Source organism: Talpa europaea (genome assembly GCF_964194135.1).
Source record: "Talpa europaea genome assembly, chromosome: 5".
NCBI lineage: Eukaryota > Metazoa > Chordata > Mammalia > Eulipotyphla > Talpidae > Talpa > Talpa europaea.
Genome location: NC_140071.1, coordinates 29,510,279 through 29,535,107, shown reverse-complemented (window position 1 = coordinate 29,535,107; position 24,829 = coordinate 29,510,279). Strand labels below are relative to the sequence as shown.

Below are 24,829 nucleotides of genomic sequence, written 5' to 3'. Positions count from 1 at the left end.
AATTTGCTCTAAAAATAGATTTTTTTATCCCTACATTTCACCAACTTAGAATGTGTGTAAATTTTTATTTATTTATGAGATTAATTTCACTGTTCTCTAGCAAAATACAAATTTATCTGATTACTTTTTTTGATATTTTATCACTTCTTAATATTTTTTATTAAGGCAACATTGACTTGTAAATTTTAAAGTTCCTGTTGTGTTTCATATTTAATATAAAATAAATATTTCAAGTTTAGATGATTTGTGCTTTACAAATAATATGGCACATCATCAATCATTTTTCTAAAAGAGATCTTGCTTTTGCTCTGCAGATGTCAGGTGAAAGCCTGAGGAGACAAATGAAGTTAAATTTAATGAAATGCTTCAGAACCCATATATAAGATTTGTGTTATTTCTTTTAGAGTTGAAAATAATAGAATTCTACTTCAGAATTATTTAAAACTTGTCGCTGATGTTTGGAGTATAAATCCTTTGTCTAGATAGACTATTTATTTGGTTGTTTCCTCTTTTTGTCTTTGAAAAATAATCATTTTATCTCTGGCCAGGAAACACGATCCAGAAACAGCTCAAGATCTTTGATAACTTGTATAAATATGAATGCATTCACTTTCTGAACGTTGTTCTGGTGAAAAGTACAATGCAATATAAATTAATAGATCAAATATATAGGAAATCGGACATGGAAAAAGGAATGCTATAATGACACATATATTATCAAACTACCTATAAAGCTGTGCTCCTCTGTAGAGATATTGGTGGAAAGAAAGCTGCCCTGGAATCAGCAATTCTGCCTCTGCTACTAGTTGAGTGTCTTATCTTGGATGAGATACTGGGTCTCAATAGCCTGCTCTGCAAAAATGAATTTTAACAAAATCATGTCAAAGAATCACTAAATACTCTCCAGTTTATTATTAGTTGTGCACAACATATTAATGTTTATGATAATTTTATCATTTTAATATTTCCATTAAGCCTAAAATATGTATTAGCTATGCTGATCCTGAACTTTGACATTATAGATGGTTTTATAAAAAAAGACACAGCACGGCCTCCCTGGAGGTTAAGTCTCAGCACTATGAAGATATCTGCAGCACGAGTTCCATGCCCGGCCAGGGAGTTAGCCCACATGGCACAGCAGACCTCTCCTGACTCGCCCCACTGCTCCCCTCAGCCATGTATTTCAAGTCAATCTGCCTGTTCTGCTCCCACTCTGTCTCTGGTGAATCCTCTCACACACACACCCTGGCCCCGCATAAGTAAATGCAATAAATCTTTTTTAAAAATTTAAAAACAAAGTGTCTATAGCACAAAATTAGAATCTTCAGTATTTTCAAATGGGTTTACATTTTCTAAGAAGAAATAAATATGCTCACACCTTTTCAACATTTTCAAATATTTTCTACTGATTTCGGAGATTATAGTGCTACTTTGTAAAGTAATCCAAAGTAGAGGATATAGTTGTTTGATGAACATACACAAATACATGTCAATATACGTTTAGGGTAAGAGATGGATAATATTCAAAAAGAGAAAAAAACTATGACAAAATTTTCCCTGTGTTACTATAATGGAATAAAGAACAAGATATGAAAATGTCCCCTAATAGCATCAACCATCGTGGTTAAAAAGTCCCCAATCAAATCTAAGTGTTAAAATGCCCAGAACATAAAAGGGGAGGGACAACAAATTCCCCAAATAGTTCAATCCACGGTGAGTCACAATGCTTAGGCACAGCAGTCAGTCCTGACACACGCAGGGCAGGAGAGGAAGCCACAGGCTCCGTCACATGGGCTAGCTGGGGCATTCATCACCTTTGAATAGTTTTGTCTGCCTTCGACTCTCTTTTCCAGTTGTCTATTTTTGTTTTTGTTACATTCCTGCCCTTGGGTTCTTAAGGATATGAGAAAACCAATCTCCAAAGATTTATTACATAAAAAACACAAGAATGAAATAAAATGAAGGTTATCTAGCATGTCACCTTTTTCATATGTAATGACTTTTCCTTTTCTATTTGCCAGAAAGCCCTACCTGCTCTGTTCATAGTATGCCTCCTCATTTTCATACTTACTGTCTTAGTCACGGTGAGAAATCCAAGGACTTAGTGCTTGTGAATACCAAGTTATATGAGAAAACTAGTATTGATATAAGAGAAATGCAAAACATAGATCATGGCAAAGTAAGAATAGAGATTCACAAATCTACTCGAATATAATTTTGTTCTATCACCTTGAATTATTTCTAGACAGGTTATTCATTTTGGTAGTTACATAACTGATTCTTTTTACCACTTTCCAACACTTTCTAGAATAAATTTCGGCATTTAGTATCATTCTTTGCATCCCAAAGCCTTTAGTAAATTGGAATTCTTTTTTTTTAAATCAAGCTTTAAGATATTGCAGACATTATATTTAGTTATTTTAAGAATAGACAATGTGTAGCATATAACTGTCATACAACTTGTGAATACACACCAAATTCTTGGTCTGTCCTCTTAGTTCACCTCTAATCCTGTGTAGAAACTCTTCTGTCTTAATCAGCTGGCTCACATATCTCACTACAAGTATTGCATGCACTTGCCAAATCCCTTGCACTAACATTCCAGAATTGCCATGCCCTGTTCTTAGAGAAACGTCTGGATTATCTAGGTGGGTATTCCATCATCTGTGGAAGACCATGTTTCCTTTTTTTTTAAAGATTTATGTATTTATGCATATAAGAACTGAGGTATAGGCCAGAGGTGTGTGTGGGGGGGGAGGGGTGAGAAGATTCACCAGAGATAGGGTGGGGAACAGAACAGGCAGATTGGTTGAAATACATTGCTGAGGGGCACAGCAGGCGAGTCAGTAGCAGTCTGCTGCACCATGTGGGTAGCTCCTTGGCTGGGGATCGAACTCATGCTGCAGTGACTGCGGACAGCTTCACAGATTGCATCTCAACCCCTTGCACCACCAGGGAGGCCCAAGACCCTTCTTCTGTTACCTCCTTTGCAGTTTCGGACTAGTCTAGCTCCTGGTACAAAATAGCACTCTACAATATTTTTGAAGCACTTAATGTACAGAAACATATCTAATATTTTCCAATGTGGAATGATGTGATTTAAAGTATTTTGCTGCTTCATTAGAAATGTTTTTAATGAAAAATTCTATTTCATCTTTTTGTCCAGTCTGATAGAAATGCTATGCTTTGTGTATTAATAAAATATTTATATAAACATTCTGTATTAATTTTTCCTGTAAAATAATAAACTTACTAATTTTGAAAGTGACAGCAATTCTATAATAGGCTCTTCTATGGGAAAAAAGAAAGAAAATACTTGCCAGATGAAGACACTATAAGATGGCAGGCGTATTGATTCTTTCGTGTGTTGATTTTATTGGGGACCTGCTGAGGAATTATTTGACTACAACACTTGCATGCTGTGAAGAATCAAGTTCTTTTTTTAAAAAATGCCAACTATTAAGAGGCAAACAGGGATGAGAGCTTTGGTAAAGTGTCCACATTCCATCTTAACCTTATTTTTTATATTTTATCATTTTTAAATATATGTTGTCAAACATCTATAATGACTATACAATTTTCTCAAGCACTATATATATTTTGGTATATGATCAAACTAGTCATATTGTAAATTTTTTTACAAAGTCTATCAAACTTCTTCAGGAAGTTTATAGAATTCCATAAAGAAGATTATCATTGTACTATAATACAAAATAATACAGGTAATAATCTTACTGTAAGACAGATCCACTAGAGCAAAGGGAAAACAAGTTACATCTAGTGGACCACGTTATCAAAAATATTAATACTATTATATAGAAACCCTTGCATTTTAGATTACATAAGAAAACCAAGATGTCTCATGATTGTTGTAACTATCTAATTTGATCCAAGTTTGTAACTGACACCAATATTATTGGCTATTAGAAACAAGGACGTTTTAAAGCTGAACTCAATTGCTTGGTGACAAAGCTTAATTTTGGCAAATACCTCTGATGTTGCTATAAAGGCTGAAGAAATGCCTAATTCATTACAGAGAATATACATATAAGTTAAGATTCTAAGAATTCCTCAGAACTTTATTATACTGTAACTTTATTACTTTATCTTCTATACAAATAGAAATAAATTATTTCACTGATTTTACTTACTATCTCTTCAGTGACATCAAAATGTAATGTTTCCTTCAAAAGTTTTTTTTTTAATTGAGTTCACCTGGGTTTACATTATTGTTTGTATTTTGAAAATATAGCAACGTCCTTTAAATGAGTAATTAGTTTGACAGGAGGTGAGAAATGATACACATGAAACCTATACAGTGTTATCAACTAATATAACCTCAATAAGAAGAGGAAAAAAGGAAAATGTTATGAGTAATATGCACCATATTTTCATTATGAAAACAATTTGGTGTTGACAGTGAAAATTTATACTGCCTGGAACAAAACCAGTTTATTATTGGCAAGAATATTAATGATAATATAACAACTGCCAGTTCAGCTCTCTGTGCAACATATTCCATTTGACTACCAACATAGTCATTGGATGATCATTTAGAGGATAAAAGAGGAAGCAGAATAGAATTGAATGATCACAACTGACATCTGATGCTAGCACTGGCTAATATCCTCTCCAAAAAATTTAATCAGGGATTATAGTTAAATAATACCATTGCTGAGGTCATGAGGTTTTATGTTGAAAAGTCATATAAAAATAAGCAAACAATAGATATTTACATAGTATTACGCAGTGACTTGTAACCTGTCATTTTTGGTGCTGAAAATAACTGTGACTCTACCTTTACGATCCAGGAAGATAAAGACACAAGAAAAAGACAAGAGAGACACAGAAATCAGCAGTACAGTGTACGCACAATTTTTGCACTCCTTAATCTTCAAAGTCTATTCATTGGACCTTTATGATTACTTTCCTTGAACCCCAACAACTTATTTATCCTTAAGTAAGAACTGACTACCCATTTTGTATGACTTACTGCACATTAAAGTTAGTTTATATCTGTCCTGAATATTTGAAGTTTAGGTGTTATTTCTTATTAAGAATTAACTGTTCAAATTATATAGAAACAAGATCTTTCGAAGGATGGGGAATATTAATGACATGTACAAAAATTCTTCCACTGAGAGAGACCCTAAATTATTGAAAAGTAGTAACAGTGGTACTGTAGAAGACCAAAATTCTTAAGATATTGGAGTCTATCTGTTCTTAAGAACTGAAAAAATACTTCAGGATTTGGAGGACATGATTGTAATATGAGCACTATCTGAAGAGTAAGTGTAAGAATTTGCAACTTATATCATGTGATTTGATTAGGTCTCAGAATGAACAACTGAACTTTTGTCAACTTTGATATCTATGAACAGGTATGTATTGTAATTAAATGTAGTTCTCAGAAGCCCACATTGAACTGTCCATGTCCTATCATAAGGAAAAAATACACTCCCATATCATACATAAAAAAGAACATTCCTTAGCATTTCAGTGGGCTAGAGAGCCAGGATTGATGTTTGGGATGAATAACGATGGGCAGGAGGTGCAGAGGTATCAGACTCAAACCACTATAATGTGATTTCTCTTTCGACCACTGACTGTTGGTCTTTACTAGGGTTTTACAATGATTCTTCTCTTGTCTCTCTGAATATTCCTCTTGACTTGCTTTAAGAATGTGAAAGCTTAAATGTATTGTTTCTGAGATGTCAGTGCCTGGTATATGATCAAACTGGAATCTGTAGAACACACAGTTGTCAGGGCAGCCCTGGTCAATATGCTTTTAAATGCCAGGGTCTGTAAATATAGAACTAAAAAGATTTGTTAAAGTTACTTTATGAATATTTCATAGTCAAAGTCCTGAAACAATCTGGTACAATATATTTACTCATCTAGATTACTAAATAATTTTGGTGTAAGACTGTCAAGAAGAAAGAAAAAAAAAGGAACAGCAATAGCTATTGCCTTGAACCCTTACTAATAGAAATCAGAATGTATTAGAACACTGACTTTTGTTTTTTTATTTTTAAAAAGATTTATTTATTTATTATTTATGCATAGAAGAACTGGAGTGTAGGCGGATTCATCAGAGATGGAGTGGGGAACAGAACAGGAGGATTTACTGAAATACACTGCTAAGGGGAGCAGCTGGTGACACAGGAGAGGTCTGGTCTGCCATGTGTGGGGTAGCCCCCTGGCCAGGGAAGGAATTCAGGCTGTAGCAGTGATAGCACTGATACTTAACTCCTAGGCTACCAGGGAGGCCCTAACTTTTGAATTATATTAACAGACTGCCAATAACTTCTTTCCTATATGAAAATTCTAGTGATCAAGTCCCAAGTCTTTTGCCTTATTCTTTTCATACATAGTATGGGAAAATTGATTTGGTATTTCAAATATCTACAGCCATAATTTGGAATTTGTAACCTTAGGTCATAATCATAGGACCAAATATATTAGGAGTTAGAGTTAGCTGACTATGATAAATCATACGGAAATTCCTGATCAAAACTATCCCCTTCAAGCTAAACCACATCTAACTCATACTAAGGATATATGAAACTGTAAACTTATAAAGATTTATTGTACATTTGATTCAAAAACCTTCCTCAGCAAACTGAGATATTATCTAGTTAAGCTCGCTGCTTAAAAATTTATTATATATTTGCCTTTTGTTTCAAATTCACATTATTTTAATGTATATAAATAATCTGACTCTAGTAATTAACCCATCACCTGGACTTAAATTGTAACAATGTCATGGGGACTAATTCAATTCGTATTTTGCATATTGAGCAGTGTTCTTCTTTTCTCCAGAAACAAGGGCATTTCTAAGGTTGTTTATGTATTTTCTTTCTTTTTTGAAAAAGATTTTATTTATTTATTTTTGCATAGAGGAGTTAAGGTGTAGGCCATAGCTGGGGGGGGGGGCGGGTGAGAAGATTCACCAGAGACAGAGTGGGGATCAGAGCAGGCAGATCTACTGAAATACACTGCTGAGGGGAACAGTGGGCAAGATAGGAGAGGTTGGCTATGTCGTATATGGGTTAGCTCCCTGGCTGGGTTGGAACTCAGGCCATTACGGTGATAGTGCTGAGACTTAACCCCTAGGTTACCAGGGAGTCTCCATATTTATGTATTTTCTGATACTCATTACAAGATTAAGTCATGAAAGTAGAAAAAGCAACAAACTATCCAAAGGTATGAAATGAATATAACATGAAGTAAACTCATATATTTTTCCAAAACTATCAACTCTAGCAGGATTTGAAAGACAGCAGTTGAGATAACAATCAAGAAATACTACTAAGTTAGTAAATGATGGAACTAAGGCAATATTCTCAGGTGTTCATGATGAAATTGTAGGTGATCAGTTTGGATGTTCCCAAGGGTTACACTTCACTATTAGAATCCTTTTCTTTTTTACTAGAATTTAATCTTCTATTTTATCAAATCAATATGATAAGCAGGAAAAAATTAGTAAGTATTGTTTTCAAAATTTTATAGATACAGGGTATTGGTTGGTTCTCAACATCAGCTGATTAACTAATAAATTGAAGAGAGACTAGCTTTCCAGTTTCCTCACCATTGAGATTCAAGCTTTCCTTGTTGACGTTTCCCTGTTCACATTCCTGACTGGTGAATATGGCTTCCAGTGGTACCATACTGATTTAAAAAAAAAAAAATCCTTTGCTACATTCTGCTTGCTGTCCTACTTCTTTGATTGCTCTGGAAAACTTAACCTCAATCAAACATGAGTTTTTTCTTTAGCACTGTTTTGCCCTTTTTTATGACTCCATTCTCCACCCCTTGTACATGCAGCACCCCCCCCATGACATCTACAGGTCTTTCATGCTTCTTCTTAGGTATATAAAGAGATGAATCAATCAATTTTTGATATCATGAAAACTACAATGTAAACAGAGAATAAAATGAACAATAATCACACATTCTGATTACTATTCTGTTAGAGACAGATGATCCATAAAGAGAACAGAGAGACAAGCCAAGCAGGGCATTCTCAGAGAAGGTTCATGAGTGAGGAAATGTGTTCAAAATGGAATTTACTGAGATTTGAAAGAGGAGTAGAAATGATGAAGGTGGAAAGGAGAGAAAAATGCATACCAAGGAGAAAGGTCGAGGTCACTGAGTGACATGAAGACACCTCTCAAAAGACATTTAAGATGATTTGCAGAGCCTTTTAGTCTCAGTGGCAGAAAACCAAGTATTGGAAGCCTATTTTGGCCAAGGACAGCCTGTCATTTTCTGTTTCCCACAGGTTCCTGTATGAGCCACACACCTATGAATGTCTTCTCAGATATAAATCATTTATGTTTTCACATTCTGCAATGAAACAGGAATTAGAGGAGCTGCTAGCAAATAATATTGTGACTAAAGGGAATTGAATAAAATTTCAGGAAACACTATAATATAAAAGGGTAGGAATCAGGGTCTATAGAAAGGAAAGAAATATCCCATCATGGCAATATTATGAGCTTGAAAATACTGATTAGGTATTGCCCAGCTACTGAAAAGCATTAAACAAGGACACATGTTTTACAAAGCAGTATTACAGTTGTGTTCCTCATTAGCCGAAATAGAAACCATGTGGAAATGTTTTTGGCATAAGACTAAATTTAAAACAAGCAAGCCAGTTCAGAAAGCATTTGAAATGTGTCCATTTTTAAAGTTGTTTTTTTTTTTTTTTAATTGCTTTTCCTTATGTGACTTTGAGTTGAGTCAAGACTCAAAAACAATTCATTTGAATAACAGCAATGAACCCAAATTTTCAGAAATCTATTATGGTCTATTTTTAAGGCTATACTTTTACTGAGGATTCTATTTAGAGTTTAGTCTGATTCAAATTCCTCTGCAATCGTATGACATTTCCATAAATTTAGCCTCCAGAGTATCCCCTTAATTTTACATAGTCCTTTCATCTTTACACTATTTTAAAATTTATAAATTTTCATATCCGAAAGGTGAGGGTAGCAAACAGTCTGAGAATGGTATTTTCTTTTACTGCTGTTAACACTGGTTTGCAATACTTTATGTTACTCAAAGGCATAGGAACACACCTTCTCAGATCCAAGTATGCTTGGTGTTAGTCTTAAAAGTGGAGAAAAAGGTTAATGCTGGAAGATATGAGAAAATATAACCTGTGTGCTTCTTTTCTTTCAATAGCAGAGTGTACTATACTTAACCAGTGAAATATAAGCTAGGGTGTCACAGATATGATTCCTGTAAAGCTTTTTATTCCTTTATACATTTAAATGGACAAACTGAGAATTCTGACCTTGACCATTCATTGCATTGTGAATTAGGTACTCAGCTAGTTTATGGGATGCATGCCAAAATAAAACATCGATGATGTAGCAAAACCCTGGGAAACTTAAGAAAGTGTATTAAGGATACTACATTGGTCAACATATGCTATTTAATGGTAGAAATGAAGAAATGAGTATACTGCTCAAGAAATATGCAGAATAACAAGAATATGACCTTATATTCTGAATAAAAGGAATAACTTATAAAGTCACTTATATAAATAGTGTAAAGCAATATTTATCCTCCCAAATACAATATGCTATTACCCGGAATAAATTCAAGTAGGCACTAGCATAAACATGAAGTGAGAGACTTTTGCTATATATTTTTAACATTAATTTTTCCTGAAAATTTATTAATTTAAACAAACTTATAATTACTATATATTAAACATGCCCAAATAAACATGTGAAAAATCCCAAATGATTGGCTGTTTTTCTTTTATAAGGAAAGTCAATGTATTACTAGTATTGTATTTGACATTCAAAAGACATAGCAAAGGGCCTCCCCGGTGGCGCAGCAGTTGAGCGCTGGGTTGCGAACCTGCCCGCGGCCTCTGCGGCGCCGGTTCGATCCCCGGCTGCTCCCCGGCCACCGGAGGAGGGTCCCGCATGGCACGCAGACCTCTCCTGCCGCCCGCTGCTCCCCTCAGCAGTGTACTTCGGTCCTTCTGCCTGCTCTGCTCCCCGCTCTGGCTCTGGTGAATTCTCTCACCCTCCCGCGCTTCTGACTGTACCCAGTGCATGTATAAACAAAAACAAACAAACAAACAGATAAATAAATAAATAAACATGCCTCTATAAAAAAAAAAAAACAAAAAAAAACAAAAGACATAGCAAAGCAATTTGCAAGGATTAATTTGTATTTTGTACACATATATTCTATTAGTGTACTATATGTTATATGTTTTATACAATAAACAATAATTATATACATGTAATCTTATGTATATGATTACTGTGCATAAGTATTCATGATATAGTAAACAATGATATTCATGTTATACATATACATTAGTATCAATGTGTTATTATTTTATACTTACATGCTATTTTTATTTTTCATATATACAATATATAAATATTAATCCATAAATAATTTTCCATAATTTGTTTTTACAGTGCTATGCTTTTTCTAGTTTAAAATTGCAGAAATCCAAAAAAGAGTAAATTCAACATCCCACAGCCTCATAACAAACCAATCTACATATAGTTTCTAGATCTATTCAGTTATATAGATATATACATATTGTGTGTGTTTTGAGTACATATGTCTATCTTTTACTAACCATAAGAAATAATTGCATGAGGGTGGGTTAATTTAAACTCAGATTCTATAGTAATTGAAACATTTGTTTATACCAATACTCATATTTTAAAGAATACAAATCTAAGACTCAATTTTTGTTCATGGTCAGAATAGGAGTGATTGTTTTTACGTCCCTTGGAGCTCAGACTCCTAAATACTTAAAAGTTTTTAATGACCATGTTTTCAGTTTGGATCACTGCAAAACATTGATCTAAAGGAAATAAGACTGATCTTAAAGGAAATAAGAATATTCTCTCAAAATATATGTGAACTGCGATTTAGAAACACTGCTATAAGCCATGAGGAGTATATCAAGCATCTCAAGTGAAAATTTTTAATTCCAAACAAATTTAGAATAGTTGTGAATTTAGTTTAACTTATAATTGCTCATTTATTTTGTAGCCAAATTATTTTCCACTAAAAAACATTTGGAAAATTTATCAAGTATAACAACAGCATATGTGTTCTCCACAGAAAGATAAAGGACAAAAGTCACAAGTAGAACTTATATAAAATTTACAACTCTATATGAACTTCACTTTTATTTCCCTTTAAAAACATTTCAGTAACTAAAAATGAGTGTCAGCATATCAATTTAATGAAAATATAGTTCCTATCTTACGCATATTGATATTAAAACAAATTATTTCTTAGAATATGTTGACAAAATAGGACAAATTCATTATCTTTGTTATAATAGAATTAAAATAATAAAACTAATGGGTCATATAAATTAATATAATAATTAAATAGACTGGTTTAAATCAATGAATTTCTTAAATATTACTATCTGAATAGAGATAAGGGTCTTATAACAAAAGGAAAGGTAATAAAGATGATAAATTTCCTAAAATGCCAATGTCTAACAAAAGTGCAGAAGAGTACATAGGATTCCAATCTAGAAATGGCAATTTATGCATATAAATGGAAATTTAAAATATACTTATTTGTGTATCTGCCTATTTCTTGAGAAAATTCTTTAAAAATTATCTATGACACCTTGAAAGTGGAACTGAGATTCTATTTTTTGTAGTTTTTTTTTTTACAATGTTAAAATATAAGAAAATAACTATAACCTTCTCACTCAAAAAAAATCACTTGGTTATGATAAAACAAATTAATTATGAACTTAAAATTTTTGGGCAAATACTAAATATTTCATAAGAATAGTTTTATATTAATTATAGATAATTTAAAGTGTGTATTAAATTTTGCCATTGTATTAAACTATTTTTCAAGAAATTTTAGGTTGGACACTGATATTTTTATTAATACTAAAACAAACTATGATTTTTGTATCTTGTAGCCACATATATGAAACTTCAACAAATCATTTTAAAATCTCTTCTTTACTGTTAAAGTCATGTGAAAATTATCCCAATCTTCACAAGAAAAGTTTAAAAATATTAATAAAAATTGTAAACCACTGGGATTTTAAAAAAAATTATAAAAAGTTTACAATCCCAAACTGACTCTATACATTCATATATTCTCTTAAACCTGTAGTTACAACTTTTATTTTTCCACATTAGATTAGCCTCTCATTATTTTAAAGATTGCTCTAAAATAAAAATTTAGCTATTTTTCCTCCTTATTCTTTTTTTTTTTTAAATTAATTAATTTATTTATACAAGCACTGGGTACAGTCAGAAGCGTGGGAGGGTGAGAGAATTCACCAGAGTCAGAGCGGAGAGCAGAACAGGCAGACTGACGAAGTTCACTACTAAGGGGAGCAGCGGGCGGCAGGAGAGGTCTGCGTGCCATGTGGGACCCTTGCCCCGCCCGGGTAGCGAATGGCGCTGCAGAGGCTGCAGGCAGCTTTGCAACCCAGCGCTCAACCACTGCGCTCAACCGCTGCGCCACCGGGGAGGCCCCTCCTCCTTATTCTTTTAATATGACTTTGAAAGAAAGATCATACTCAAAAACAAAACTTAAATAAGGGACCAGGAAAATGAATAACTATAAGAAAGTGAAAATCAAAATCAACAAAAAACTATGAACCAGAGACACTTTTTGGGGGGCGGGAGGGGAGGGATTGGGGTCAAAATGGGGGGGTTGCAATTGTATGGGGAATATAAAAATAAAATTTATTATTTAAAAATAAATAAATAAATAAATAAATTCTTCAAAAATAAAAAAAAAACATACTCTGACTCTCTCTGAATTTTACGATTGAGAAGTTAAAATTTTAGAGCTTAAAAAAACCCTACAATTAAATACATTTTTTTAGTTAATAAATCATCATAAATTTTTGGAAAGGAAATAGTTTAAATAATAAGGCACAATGGTTAGACAGAAAATTATTTAAATGATTCTCTTTGTGTTCAGGAACCCTTTGTTTTCCTATATCACTTCAACTTTCTATTTGTAATTGCAATACTTGGAAGAACCTTTTACATTGCAATTATGCACTAAAACGTATGCACTGGGCCCTCTGTACTTTCATGAGAAACAACAAACTCCAGTAATCAACAGAGGATATGAAACTATCTAAATAATTTTCCTGAACTTTATTAATCAGAGTTTCAGAAATAGGTCAAAAGAGATGTAAAAAAGATACTTGAAAACATCTACTAATATCATATGATACTGTTCTTAGATCAGTGTCACACTTCCTTATTTTCTTGCAAGGTTCTAGTAACTATGCAGGGTACAAAATTATGCTGAAATGATATACTAGGTACAGTAGTCTATTAATTTCCTCAATTCCATAAATGAAATTGATTCCACATACATTCTATGTATAAATTTCCAATGCATCTAAAAGGAGAGAGTGGCTGTTTTTTGGGGCCACAGATTAGTTCTCAGTCACTGGATATTTAAAGTAGTATATGTTGATGTATGAGCAGGAAGTAGCAAGATATTTTCTTTCTGGCATTTTTTGTCAAAATACTTGAACCACAGTAATCAAAAGGACGTATGCCATTAACTCCACCAGTAGTCAGAAGTTTGGCCTTGCACTTTTTGGAATAAAATACTTAGGAATTAATGAAGACATTTATATTTATAATGGTTATAAAAGAAATGTAGATAAGAAAAATCATAAAATGTAAGTACTGATAAGCCAATTATTAAAAAAATTCTGTACTTTTTATGTTTAAAATATCTGTTAAAATCCCATATGAAGTCACTTGGATTTTTTACAAAATAATAATTGGTTAGTACTTTTATAATTCCTGAATAGTTATTCTGAAAGAATGACAAAATTTTATTCATATTAAATTTTCACTAGGCTATTTTTTAGAGATGGACTTATTCTATTAAAATGGTAATTTCCCAAAGGAAAAATTCAAGTCAGGAACTAGTATAATAAATATGATTATAGCTTGCAGCTCTGATATCTAAAACAAATTTTCAAGTACAAACCAAAGGCCACTTATTTCAGAAATTTGTTTTCATCTTTTTTGGTTGTTGTTTATTTAATTGTATTATGTTTAATTAATTTAATGTCAGTATACTGCACCTATATAATTTAGAGATATAAGTTCACATCTCTTCAGCTGATTGTCACACATCATACCCAAAACCAAAACACCCAAAGCACTACTGTTAATCATGTATACTCTACTTGGATTAAACCTTGTTTAAAATGTTCTATTTTAACCACTCTTCTTTAATGTTTTGCTGTTGATATTAAATAGAGAAATAAAAAACTGAATTTAGGTGACAAAATTACTAATTCCAAAGTTTATATGGAGAGCGAAAATACCCAGAACAGTAAACAGAATACTGATGTAAGAACAAAATCTGAGAACTAACAGTACACAACTTCAAGCCTTATCCATGCTACAGAAATTAAGCTTGTTATTGGCAAAATAGACAACTATATTAATGGAATGGATAAAGAGCACAGGGGTAGAACTACATAAACATACTCAACTAATATTTGAGAAAGGAACAAAAATGCAAAGGAGTAAAGACAGTTTTTTCAACAAATTGCATAGCTCAACTGATGTTCACATATGCAAAAATGAGCTTAGACAGAGAACTTACACTCTTCACAACAACCAACTCAAAATAGAGAACAGACCTAAATGTAAAATACAAAACTATAAAATCTTAGAAAATAACATAAAAGACAATATAAACAGCTAAGGATTTGATGATGACTTTTTAGATAGAACACCAAAGACATGACCCATGAAAGAATTAATGGCTGATGATAAAGATATCATTAAAAATGAAAACTCTGGGCCTCCCTGGTGGTGCAAGGCGTTAAGTCTCAGCACCATGAAGCTATTGGCAACCACTGCAGCTAGAGTTAGATTCGGCCCAGGGAGGAATCTCTCCTGTCTTGCCAGCTGCTCCCCTCAGCAGTATATGTCAGTAGATCCACCTGTTTTGTTCCCCACTCTGTCTCTGGTGAATCCTCTTACTTCCCCACTCCCTCTGGCCTACTGGGATCCCAGCTCTTGCATGCATAAAGAAATAAAATAAATCTTTAAAAAAATGAAAATTTCTGTTCTGCAAAAGACAAAATCGTGAGAATAAGGATTTAAGCCACAGACTGAAAGAAAATATCTGCAAAAGATATATCTGAAAAAGGACAGTTATCTAAAATAAACAAAGAACTCCTAGAGTTCAATGAAGAGAAAACAAATAGCCTGATTGGAAAAAAAAAGTCAAAGCCTTTAATAGACATCGCATTAAAAAAAGACATATAGATGGCAAACAAGCACATTAAATGGTGTTCCACATCATACATTATCAGGAATACAAATTAAAATAATAATGATATACCAATACACATCTATTCAAGTAGTGAAAATCAGAATGACAAAACACTAAATGCTAGGGAGGATATGGAAACAAAAAGAAATCTTATTCATTACTAGGGGGAGTGTAAAACAATACAGCCACTTTGAAAGATAATTTGGCAATTTCTTATAAAACTAGTGTAACCTTAACAGAAGATCCAGCAATCATGTTCCTCAGGTACTTATTTACTCAAATGAGCTGAAAACTACATACAGATATTAAATAGTTTTATGCATAACTTAGAAGCCAAAACTTAGAAGCAATAGGCAAATGGATTAAAAAAAAAACCTGGAATGTCCAGACAATAGAATATTATTCAGTGCTAAAATGAAATAGGATCTATAGCCATGAAAAGATAAGGAGGAACACCCAACGCATATTACTAAGTTAAAGCAATCAATGGTAAAAGACTGTGCACTATGACTTCAACTATGTGACATTCTGGAGAAAGCATAGCTATGAGAATTGTGTAAGTGTCAGTACTTGCAATGGGTTAGTGGGCCAGGAGGGATGAAAAGGCTAGATACAGAGGTTTTTTAGGACAGGAAATGATCAGTAATAGTGGATATAGTCCATTATTCATCAGTCAAAACTCATAAAATATACAAACTATGAGTGGAACTATAGTATGAACTATGAATTTTGGATGATAATGATGTTTCAATGTGTTTTCATCAATTGTAACAAATATATGACTGTGGAAGATGTTGGTAATGAAAGAGGCTATTCTGTGAGTGCAGGTCGTATATGGGAAATCTGTGTATCTTCTCCATTTTGCTGTAAACCTAAAACTGCTCTAAAAATAGTTGATACAAAGTTCTAATTCAGAGTAGTATTAAATTTTCAAAAGAGTTTCCTTTAATTAAGGAGTGCATCAAAACATTTGTTTTTGAAACTTAATTAGCTATCACTGAAATGTTTATTTATGTTCCTGAGTACTTTTTTTAAGATGGGACATGGTAATATCTTCTTTTCTGAATCAAATGATACATTAACATATCAAGAAACAAGATGCATTCTTAACACATTACTTACGCTCTGTTAAGAATGCATCTTTTTTTTTCAGAGTCAAATTATAATTACCAGGAATCTTTGCAATTAAAAAAATACTTATTCTCTAAGTGCATATATTTTATCTTACTTTATTGAAACTTCGTCTTAAACAGCAAGAGTATGAATGTTGAATAACCATGACTTAATTATGAGAATGCAATTTAACTGCTCACAGAATAACATAATCCAAGAAATGGTCTAAAGGCTTTAAAAAGGAAATGGTAAATCATTGAAGGAGAATATCTCAATAATAAAACAAAACTAAAGCACAATAGCCCAGTCTTAATCACAGTACATAAAGCAAACTACATTTAGCATAAGACTTGGTAACTTTTTCTTTTAGAACTTCTAGACATTATATTTAGTTATTCCTCTGAATTTGTCCTACCTTTCCAATTCTATTGAATTTTCCATACATCTTTATCATCTAATGAGTAAATTAACCAAAAAGTATAGTTGGTTTTCATGTCTTTGTGATTGTCTCTCTCTTTTACCTGATGAGGTTATTCTTGTTTTAAAGAAGAGTTATGTGAGATACACTTTTAAGACATCCTTGACAACCTGAGGGACAAATTCTACACACTATTTTGCCATAGAAGTTTACGTATTTTTATAAAACTCTTCTTCAATTTTATACTTACAGTAACTAACAGTAGATATTTAATAAATATAATTATAATTTATCTTTACATTATCTATTTTACATACTGATATGTGTGCATCACTGAGTTTGGTCATTTGCCACTTTTAAACAAGAGTCTAGTCCTTAGCTTTTCTTCTAAGTTTGTGTAAATGTAAAGGAAATATTGAATTAATTCATAAATATGGCATTTGTGACTTCTGGGAAGACACATTAAGACATATTATTTCAACTAGCTTTCTCTATTACTAGTCAGTCTCTTAACTTCTGATGGGACTTAATCACCGCCTAAATACATTTATCATTTATACTTCCACAATATCACCCACTAGCCATTTAGCACTTCTGTTGGTAGATTTCTATCCCAAATTCATCAGTTTTACTATGAATTCTTATTATTCTTTAACACAGAAAAAATATAAAACTCAGTAGTTTTTGTGAGCCAACAAAAATAAGTGTCAAGTTCAACAATTTGCTTTTTCAAGAACAATAATAAGCTAATTAAGCTAAAATAACATAGTGCATGAGCAAAATTTCAACTTGATGAATAGAGTAACCATGATAAAATAATGAAAACATATATCTATTGGGAGCTCTAAATGGGTTCCTTTCTGTCTAGGGAAAATGTTTTGTTATGTGTTCCAATGTGCGAAGGACAGACTGGTCCTTTCCAGACACTTACCCTCTGACAGCATGAATAAGTCTCAATGATGGATAGGCAGTTCGCACTTTCAGTTTATTCTTAAGGATTAGTGCATTAACCCACTCCACGTGCTTCTCTCCTCCTTTGACCATGAACGCAGGGATCCAAAGGACACTGTCATTCAGCATGGAAAGTCTATGCACAAATTTTTCTCTGTCACTCTCATTCCGAAAGCCTCCAAATGCTCTTTGTACAACTGATGGATTCATGGTAATAAAGTCTGATTTAGTACCCACATCTGCAGCAAACTCCACCACAGGGGCTAGATTACACCTGAAGAGGAAAAAATTAAAGGACAAATGAAAAATAAAATCAAATATTTCATTCTTAAATGCTGTGCATGAAAAGCAGAATGGGGAATGAATATGCTTTTTTTTTACTAAGTAGGGAAAAAAGGATTATCTGTCTAGTAAAATTATATTATCAATAATCACCACCCACTCAGGAATATTGCCTTCGATAAGGATGCACCCCAAGAATAGGACTTATATTTTCATTGATATTAATTCAAAGTGTTGTGTAAGAATACTCTGCTTTATCTTCATAAAACCACATGATATGAATTACTAATAAGTGAATTTATGAAGGCAAATTCATAAGGGCTCTATTGCCTTGAAGTAGGGAATCTCAACTAGATGCTCTTCTGTGAGCAAATAAAGCACATTAGACTAATACACAATCTGCATCACTTGTCAAGTTTAATTCATTTCAAAAACTCTATAAGCATTAGTAAATGAAGATGATTTTCTGTACTACGAGGCCAAGAGAAAAGCACGATTCCTTATAGCATTTTCCACAAATATATTTGCAATTGCCTTCTATAGGCCTAAATGGGAAAGAAAGGTAAGAAAATACAGTTAACACATTTAATACGCCTTTTGGGAATGTTAAGTAATGCAGGAAAGCCCCTACATAAGATCAAATATTTTTCTGTTCTTTTCAATGACATTCTCTAAATGCAAGTTTTTTCCTGCTAAATGCCATCTACGCCCTTTGGGGAAGGGACAGACTTTGTCTTCTTTTCTTCACTGACACTCCAAGAGCCTTGCAAAGCACTTGGGGCTGATTTTATTCTTGTAAACTGATTTCATTCTTGTATTACAAGAACAATTTGGAAAGCACCTTGAATTTAGTTTTCATCCAACTTATGATTGCTTCTTTGATTTTTTTTTTCTCATAGATCTTTTGGCTTTAAAATATTCTTTTTATCTTTTTTTTTTTACTATTTTTAACTTGCTAGAAAGGTGTAAGTTTTAGTTAAGTGAAAAATTGTAGTTTTAACGATCATAAACTTGCTAATCTGGAAAAAGAAATATTTGCATCTATTCAAACAACACCTTCACTGAACACACAAAATTTTTTCTTTTCCTTTTCTTTCTTTATGTCAGTCATATCTTTTTCTCCCCTCTCTAAAAGGGTAAATTTATTTCCTTTTCTATAATTTTGCAGGTTCAATTGCATTATGAAAATTTCTCAAGTTTCTCTTCTTTGTGTACTTGCCACACAAAATCCTCAAGGAAGTTAAATTTAATTAAAAAGCAAAGTGTGTGTTCTGCTATTAAAAACAGTAGTATGCATATACTTTCTTATCTCCCTTAATTAATACATCATATTACTTCCTAGATCTTTGACAACATTTAACTACCCCAAAAAAACTTTCATCATAAACAATTAAGCCAAATCTATGCTATTAAGAATGAGATAAACAAATAGAAAAAATAAATAAAAATTAAAACATTCACTTAGAAATAATCTTTTCATGTTATATATCTTTATGTCCACTACATTATATTATAGAGTACTTATTTGTCTCCACCCATGATTCTTGCCTCTGTAAAAAGTTAGATTTATCCATCCCACCACAGTGAGAATATTATGAATGGGATCTTGTTGAGAAAGAACAGCTACCAGAAACAAAGGCCAAATGGACATCCTATTGTGGAATTCATGGAAGACTGAGGAATTTATAGTTTCTAAAGTCTTAAAATGAGCTCTACACATACTTTAAAAATACTTCAAATTCCAATCAACCTGATTTTAAGATAAATTTGGATACTGTGGGGAAAATGAATTCTGAAAATCATTTTTACAGACACTGCTTCCTCAGATTAAGAAAATAGATAATGCTAACTAACAATATATTTAACATATCCCTGTCAGGGGAGATGACTTCAGCTATATCTTTGAGCTCACAATTCCTCAGCAATTATTTTCAGATAATTTCAACTAAAGAAAAGCAATATCGGGCCTCCCTAGTGGCGCAGGGGTTAAGCCCTACCAAGCTATTGCCAGCCACTGGAGCATGAGTTTGATCCCCACCAGGAAGCTACTTAATATTTGGCTAATTACTGTGTCTTTTACTGTCATATTTAGCTTCTACTGAGAATAGTGTACTATGTATATTACATAAATAGTTGCTGCTAATTCATTTTGAACACAATATTTACCTGCTCTCTAGGTCCACTCTTCATGTGTCCTCAAAAAATAAGGGCTTCCCTGGTGGCCGTGGGGTTAAAGTCTCAATGTTATCAAGCTATCCCTAGCCACTGTGGCATGAGTTCAATCTCTGGCCAAGGAGCTAACCCACATGGCATAACAGATCTCTCCTGTCTCGCTCGCTGCTCCCCTCCGCAGTGTATTTCAGTAGATCTGCCTGTTCTACTCCCCATTCTTTCTCTAGTGAATCCTCTCACCCCTCACAACCTGCACTTCTGGCCTATACCCCAATACTTGTATGCATAAATAAATAAAATAAATCTTTTAAAAAAAAGAAAAACAATATATATATATATATATATATATATATATATATATATACTTCATTTTCTCTATAGTTATAAAATAACCAGAGCCAACCCATTCAAAGAACAGAAAAATAGCATTCTAGTAAATTGCATTATCAGGGAAAAGGCATTTTATGTTTTACATTACTTTTTGTTATCACTTATTAACAGCTCCTCTACCCTCAACTTTCCAATACCTCTAATAGGATTAACTCAGTATGTTCTAAAACATGATTGTCTAGTCACCTGTCTTTTTTAAAGCTAGCAAGATACCCATCAATAAAGTTTGATCTTAGAAATCAGGCAATTTCCACTGTGCAAGCAAAAGTAGACTAACAGAATAAAACTATTTCTGGAGAATAGGGTCAATCTAAGAGACAAGCCACATATTTGATGCAATCAGAGAATGCTCAATGACTGTGATGCTAACTAAAAAAGCACCAGGAGATCAAATAATCAATCCATATGAGGTTGATTGTAAAGTTTTTAAGACCTAAGCATAGCCTAATATGGATTTCTGAGGGATGAACACAGAGGCAATGAGGATAGACAAAAGGACACATTACAATATATAACTCATGCTAGTACTAGTAGCCCAACTGCTTCGTTTTCTGGAAAGAAAGATTAACATCATGTCCACATGTGGTCAGTAAATTAATCTGTGCTTGAGTCAGATATTTAGTAATATAATTAACTTACTGACTCAAAATCAGGACAAGACTAAAGAAGCAAAAATAACCAACCAGCTGTGCTGCACTCCAGAAATTCAGTAGACTTATGAACTTCATAGTGTTACAAGCAGCAATACTGCTGATTGAGCAAGATTATGAATAGATTTGCAATCATATGTTTTTCATCCTTTAAAAAAAAAAACTTCTGAGAAGTTATAACATTCAAAAGTAGCCAGAGTGTGTCATAAAGCATTTATGCAGTAGCACATTATTTCACATGTTATTCTTGATCTTATAAAATTGAAAGTTGGCCAATTTTAAAATGACAGATTGCTATAAAAAAAAAAACTACTGGGTGAATAAGAATATTTAATACACTCAAGCACTATCTCTTTTGCCAAATTAAATTTGGTGCCATCCAAGTATTTTTCACATATCAAAAGCATGAAAACAAATATAGTGAGTTAGATGTATTGTCCAAACCCTGTTTCCTGGAAGCTGCCCAATTATCAGTTTACTGGTACTCATCTTCCATCATTGTTAAACACCTGCACGAGTATAGCTACTTCTGCTTGTACTTGGACTCTCTGAAATTTCTTTTGTGATCTATATAAGACGTGATTGCCTCTTAACACTCCTTTTATGCAGAACTGAGAGTATTTCCATTTATTTCCAGGCAATGTAATTTTTTAATTCATAGGAAAGAAATGTTAATTTCACATGTAACCTCTCTAGGTCACAGAATTCCCTAGAAAGATATATGTCTTAGATTTGTCAATATTCTCCACACTTGCCTTAACTTATAGCTCAGTATTCTGAAAAACTAGCCTCTCTTTCAATGGCCCAACAGATAAGACTTCAGAGTTCACTGGGCAAATATAATATTGGGTGCTCAAAATTTGTTTTCCAGCTATTTTACTATTTGTGCTATTTTACAATGATGTAATCTGGCCAAAATATAGTCTTAATAGTTTTTATTAGTGATATAAAGTAATACTCATTTATTTAGCCATGTATTTGTCCATGCCAAGGTGTGTTGTTATAAATTTGTGCTAGATACAGGATTACTCATCTAAAATAATAAAGTAAAACAGTATGCACTGTGATATAGGAAGCTAAAAATTACATCTTTACACATATAATAGATTAAATGAGAAAGAAACAATACGCATAAATTACAGACTAAATTATTCTTTTGCACCATAAGTTAATATTCAGATAAGTTCCTAACACAGATTAGCATTCTTTTTTTCCTTTGGCCAGTTCCACTGTGTGTCTTTCTGAACTAGCACTGAATTCCCTCCCTCATTTTCAGCCATCATTACCAGTGGGACCATACTTATGCCCCAACGACTGGGAAATGGGAGAAAGCCTCTTTTCTTTTCTTTCCCCAGAGGAAACCAATGGTTCCTATCTACTCCCATCCAGCTTTTGAGTTTGAAGAGTCAAGAGAACAAGGACCTTCTGGTATTTGTCCTTTCACTGGCATGGTGGCTAATGTCTCAAAGTTGCTAGGGAAACTGATGCATGCAACCTAGCAATCTCTGTTACTTTCAGGGGTGAGGTTAGTAGGCTCCAAATAGACCTAAAACCAAAAATTTCTGCAATACGTGGTGGTATGGAACAGAGTCATCTCCATTTTAGAGATAAGGAATTGGGGTCAAAATGATCAGGACATGTATCCTAGGAAACAGTATAAATGAAAGAAACACACAGCTACTTTAGAATGATTCCAGGATAATAGTTTGAACTGGTACAGTTTGCACAGAATCAAAGAAATATCTTCATGGTCATCCCAACCTTTGTGTATGAGAAAGAGTGCTTTAGTATTTAGTCTCAGATTTTAGTCACAGACTTCCAAGACATAAACGTTGTATACAAAGCCACTCAGTCATGACATTCTCTAAATCCTGGGCAGTTATTAAACAAAAGGCTTTAAGTATCTAAAACATAAAAGTAATAGTTACATCTCAGCTACCTTGAAGGGAAAGAGTTTTCAAAATTCTGGTAAAAAATTAAATATTGAATTGATGTAATTCTTTGAAATAGGAAGCATTGGATTTATATGTGGCATGTCATTATATAGTAAACAAAGTATAAGAAACAGATATGAAACAACCTTTTGGAGAAGCGTGTTTTGGTAATGAATAGACACCAAGACACACAAACCAACTCATACATTTCACATTTTATATTTGCTGATAACAATACAATCTTTAACTTGATAGAAATAAATATAACATATTGTGAAAATAGCTAAGTGACTAAACAGAAGAGGAAATTTTTTCACAAACCCAGATTTGTTTACATTACTGGTAAGGATGGGAAAAACAGTGGCATGTTATTTCTAAGGAAATTGCAGGATGAAAAAACTTTCAAACCCATTCTAGAAGACCAAGATCTGAAATACCAAGAAATAGCTTATGTCACGTCACACATAAGTCAAAACCAAAATGGCATCATTGGGTAAATTTGTTACAAATGCACTGATACCATTTTAATAACTTAGTTTTTGTTTTGTCTTGGTTTGTTTTGAAGGGGAGGATATGGCAAGGATTGGAAATATTGTAATTCAAACAGAGAAAATGATACATGTGCACCTAATATATATCCAATTTGGCTTAAGCTTTCAGGAACAAAAGGCATAGAATTTAGTTTCTGTCCTTAGTCATCTCTTCAGCAGTAACTATGTAAGCACTGATATTATTTTCCTAATCTATGTAATCTAAGTAAGCTACTTAACCTCTCTAGATTCAACTTTTTTCTAAAAAGTGAGTTTATTAACACTAATTGGAATGTTACTGAGAAACCTGAATGAAGATATCTAAATTTTCTCTCTGAATTGCTTGCAAAAAAATTAGTAAGAAATATTTGCTTATGCTAAAGAGGCAGAAGAAGTGCTTTCAGACAAATTAAGGAAGATTTTCTATAGGAAAAACTTACTAAACAACAATGTAAAAAACATTTATTTATAGCACATTAAATAAATTATTTTATTTGGATTTTATCTCCCTCCCAAAACTAATTGGTGATTGAAATGCTAGTTGAGGCCAAATCACAAGCTTCTTGAATATAAGATAAAATGAATTTTACTCCACATGTAATATGAAAACTTTAGAAGTTCATAGACAGCCCAGTGTACTTAGGAAGAAAAATGTGACACAGTGTTCAGAAGAAATTAAAATAAGGTCATAAAATTAGAACTTCAAGAGAGTTCACCTATAAGTAGTAAAGATATTTAATTATGACAGTAAAAAAAGAATAGCTATTTTATTAAGCAATTTATTTGCATCAAAATCTGTCCCATTTGTTTTGCATGTAATATCATCTATAACTCTCAGTTAACCCATGAAATGATCATTATGTTTACCCACTGATGAAGAAACTGAGTTACAATAAAATATTATAGGTTACATAGATGTAAGTAGTAGAGAGAGTCATTAGTCTCCTAAATATCGTATACTACTTACTCCTTGTGAATGTAAAGGAAGTACTAGACCAACAAATTTACATGACTTGTTCACAAATTTAGTTGTTTGCAACTGTGATATGGCAATCTCTTCCATCTTCCCATTGATTG

At 32.8% G+C, this 24,829-nt stretch overlaps 1 protein-coding gene across 3 annotated transcripts in view; it reads right to left on the bottom strand.

The window, feature by feature from the left end:
• Nucleotides 1-24,829, bottom strand: part of ST8SIA4 (ST8 alpha-N-acetyl-neuraminide alpha-2,8-sialyltransferase 4) — a gene marked incomplete at its 5' end in the record, with an annotated part of 93,114 nt that overhangs the window by 32,131 nt on the left and 36,154 nt on the right. For 2 of the 3 annotated variants that reach the window (XM_084234168.1, XM_084234169.1), the window contains one exon: nucleotides 17,775-18,068. The exons of the other annotated variant lie outside the window; for it this stretch is intronic. In XM_084234168.1, coding sequence (XP_084090294.1) covers nucleotides 17,775-18,068 — 294 coding nt within the window. The remainder of the gene's footprint in view (nucleotides 1-17,774; nucleotides 18,069-24,829) is intronic. 3 annotated transcript variants of the gene reach the window in all.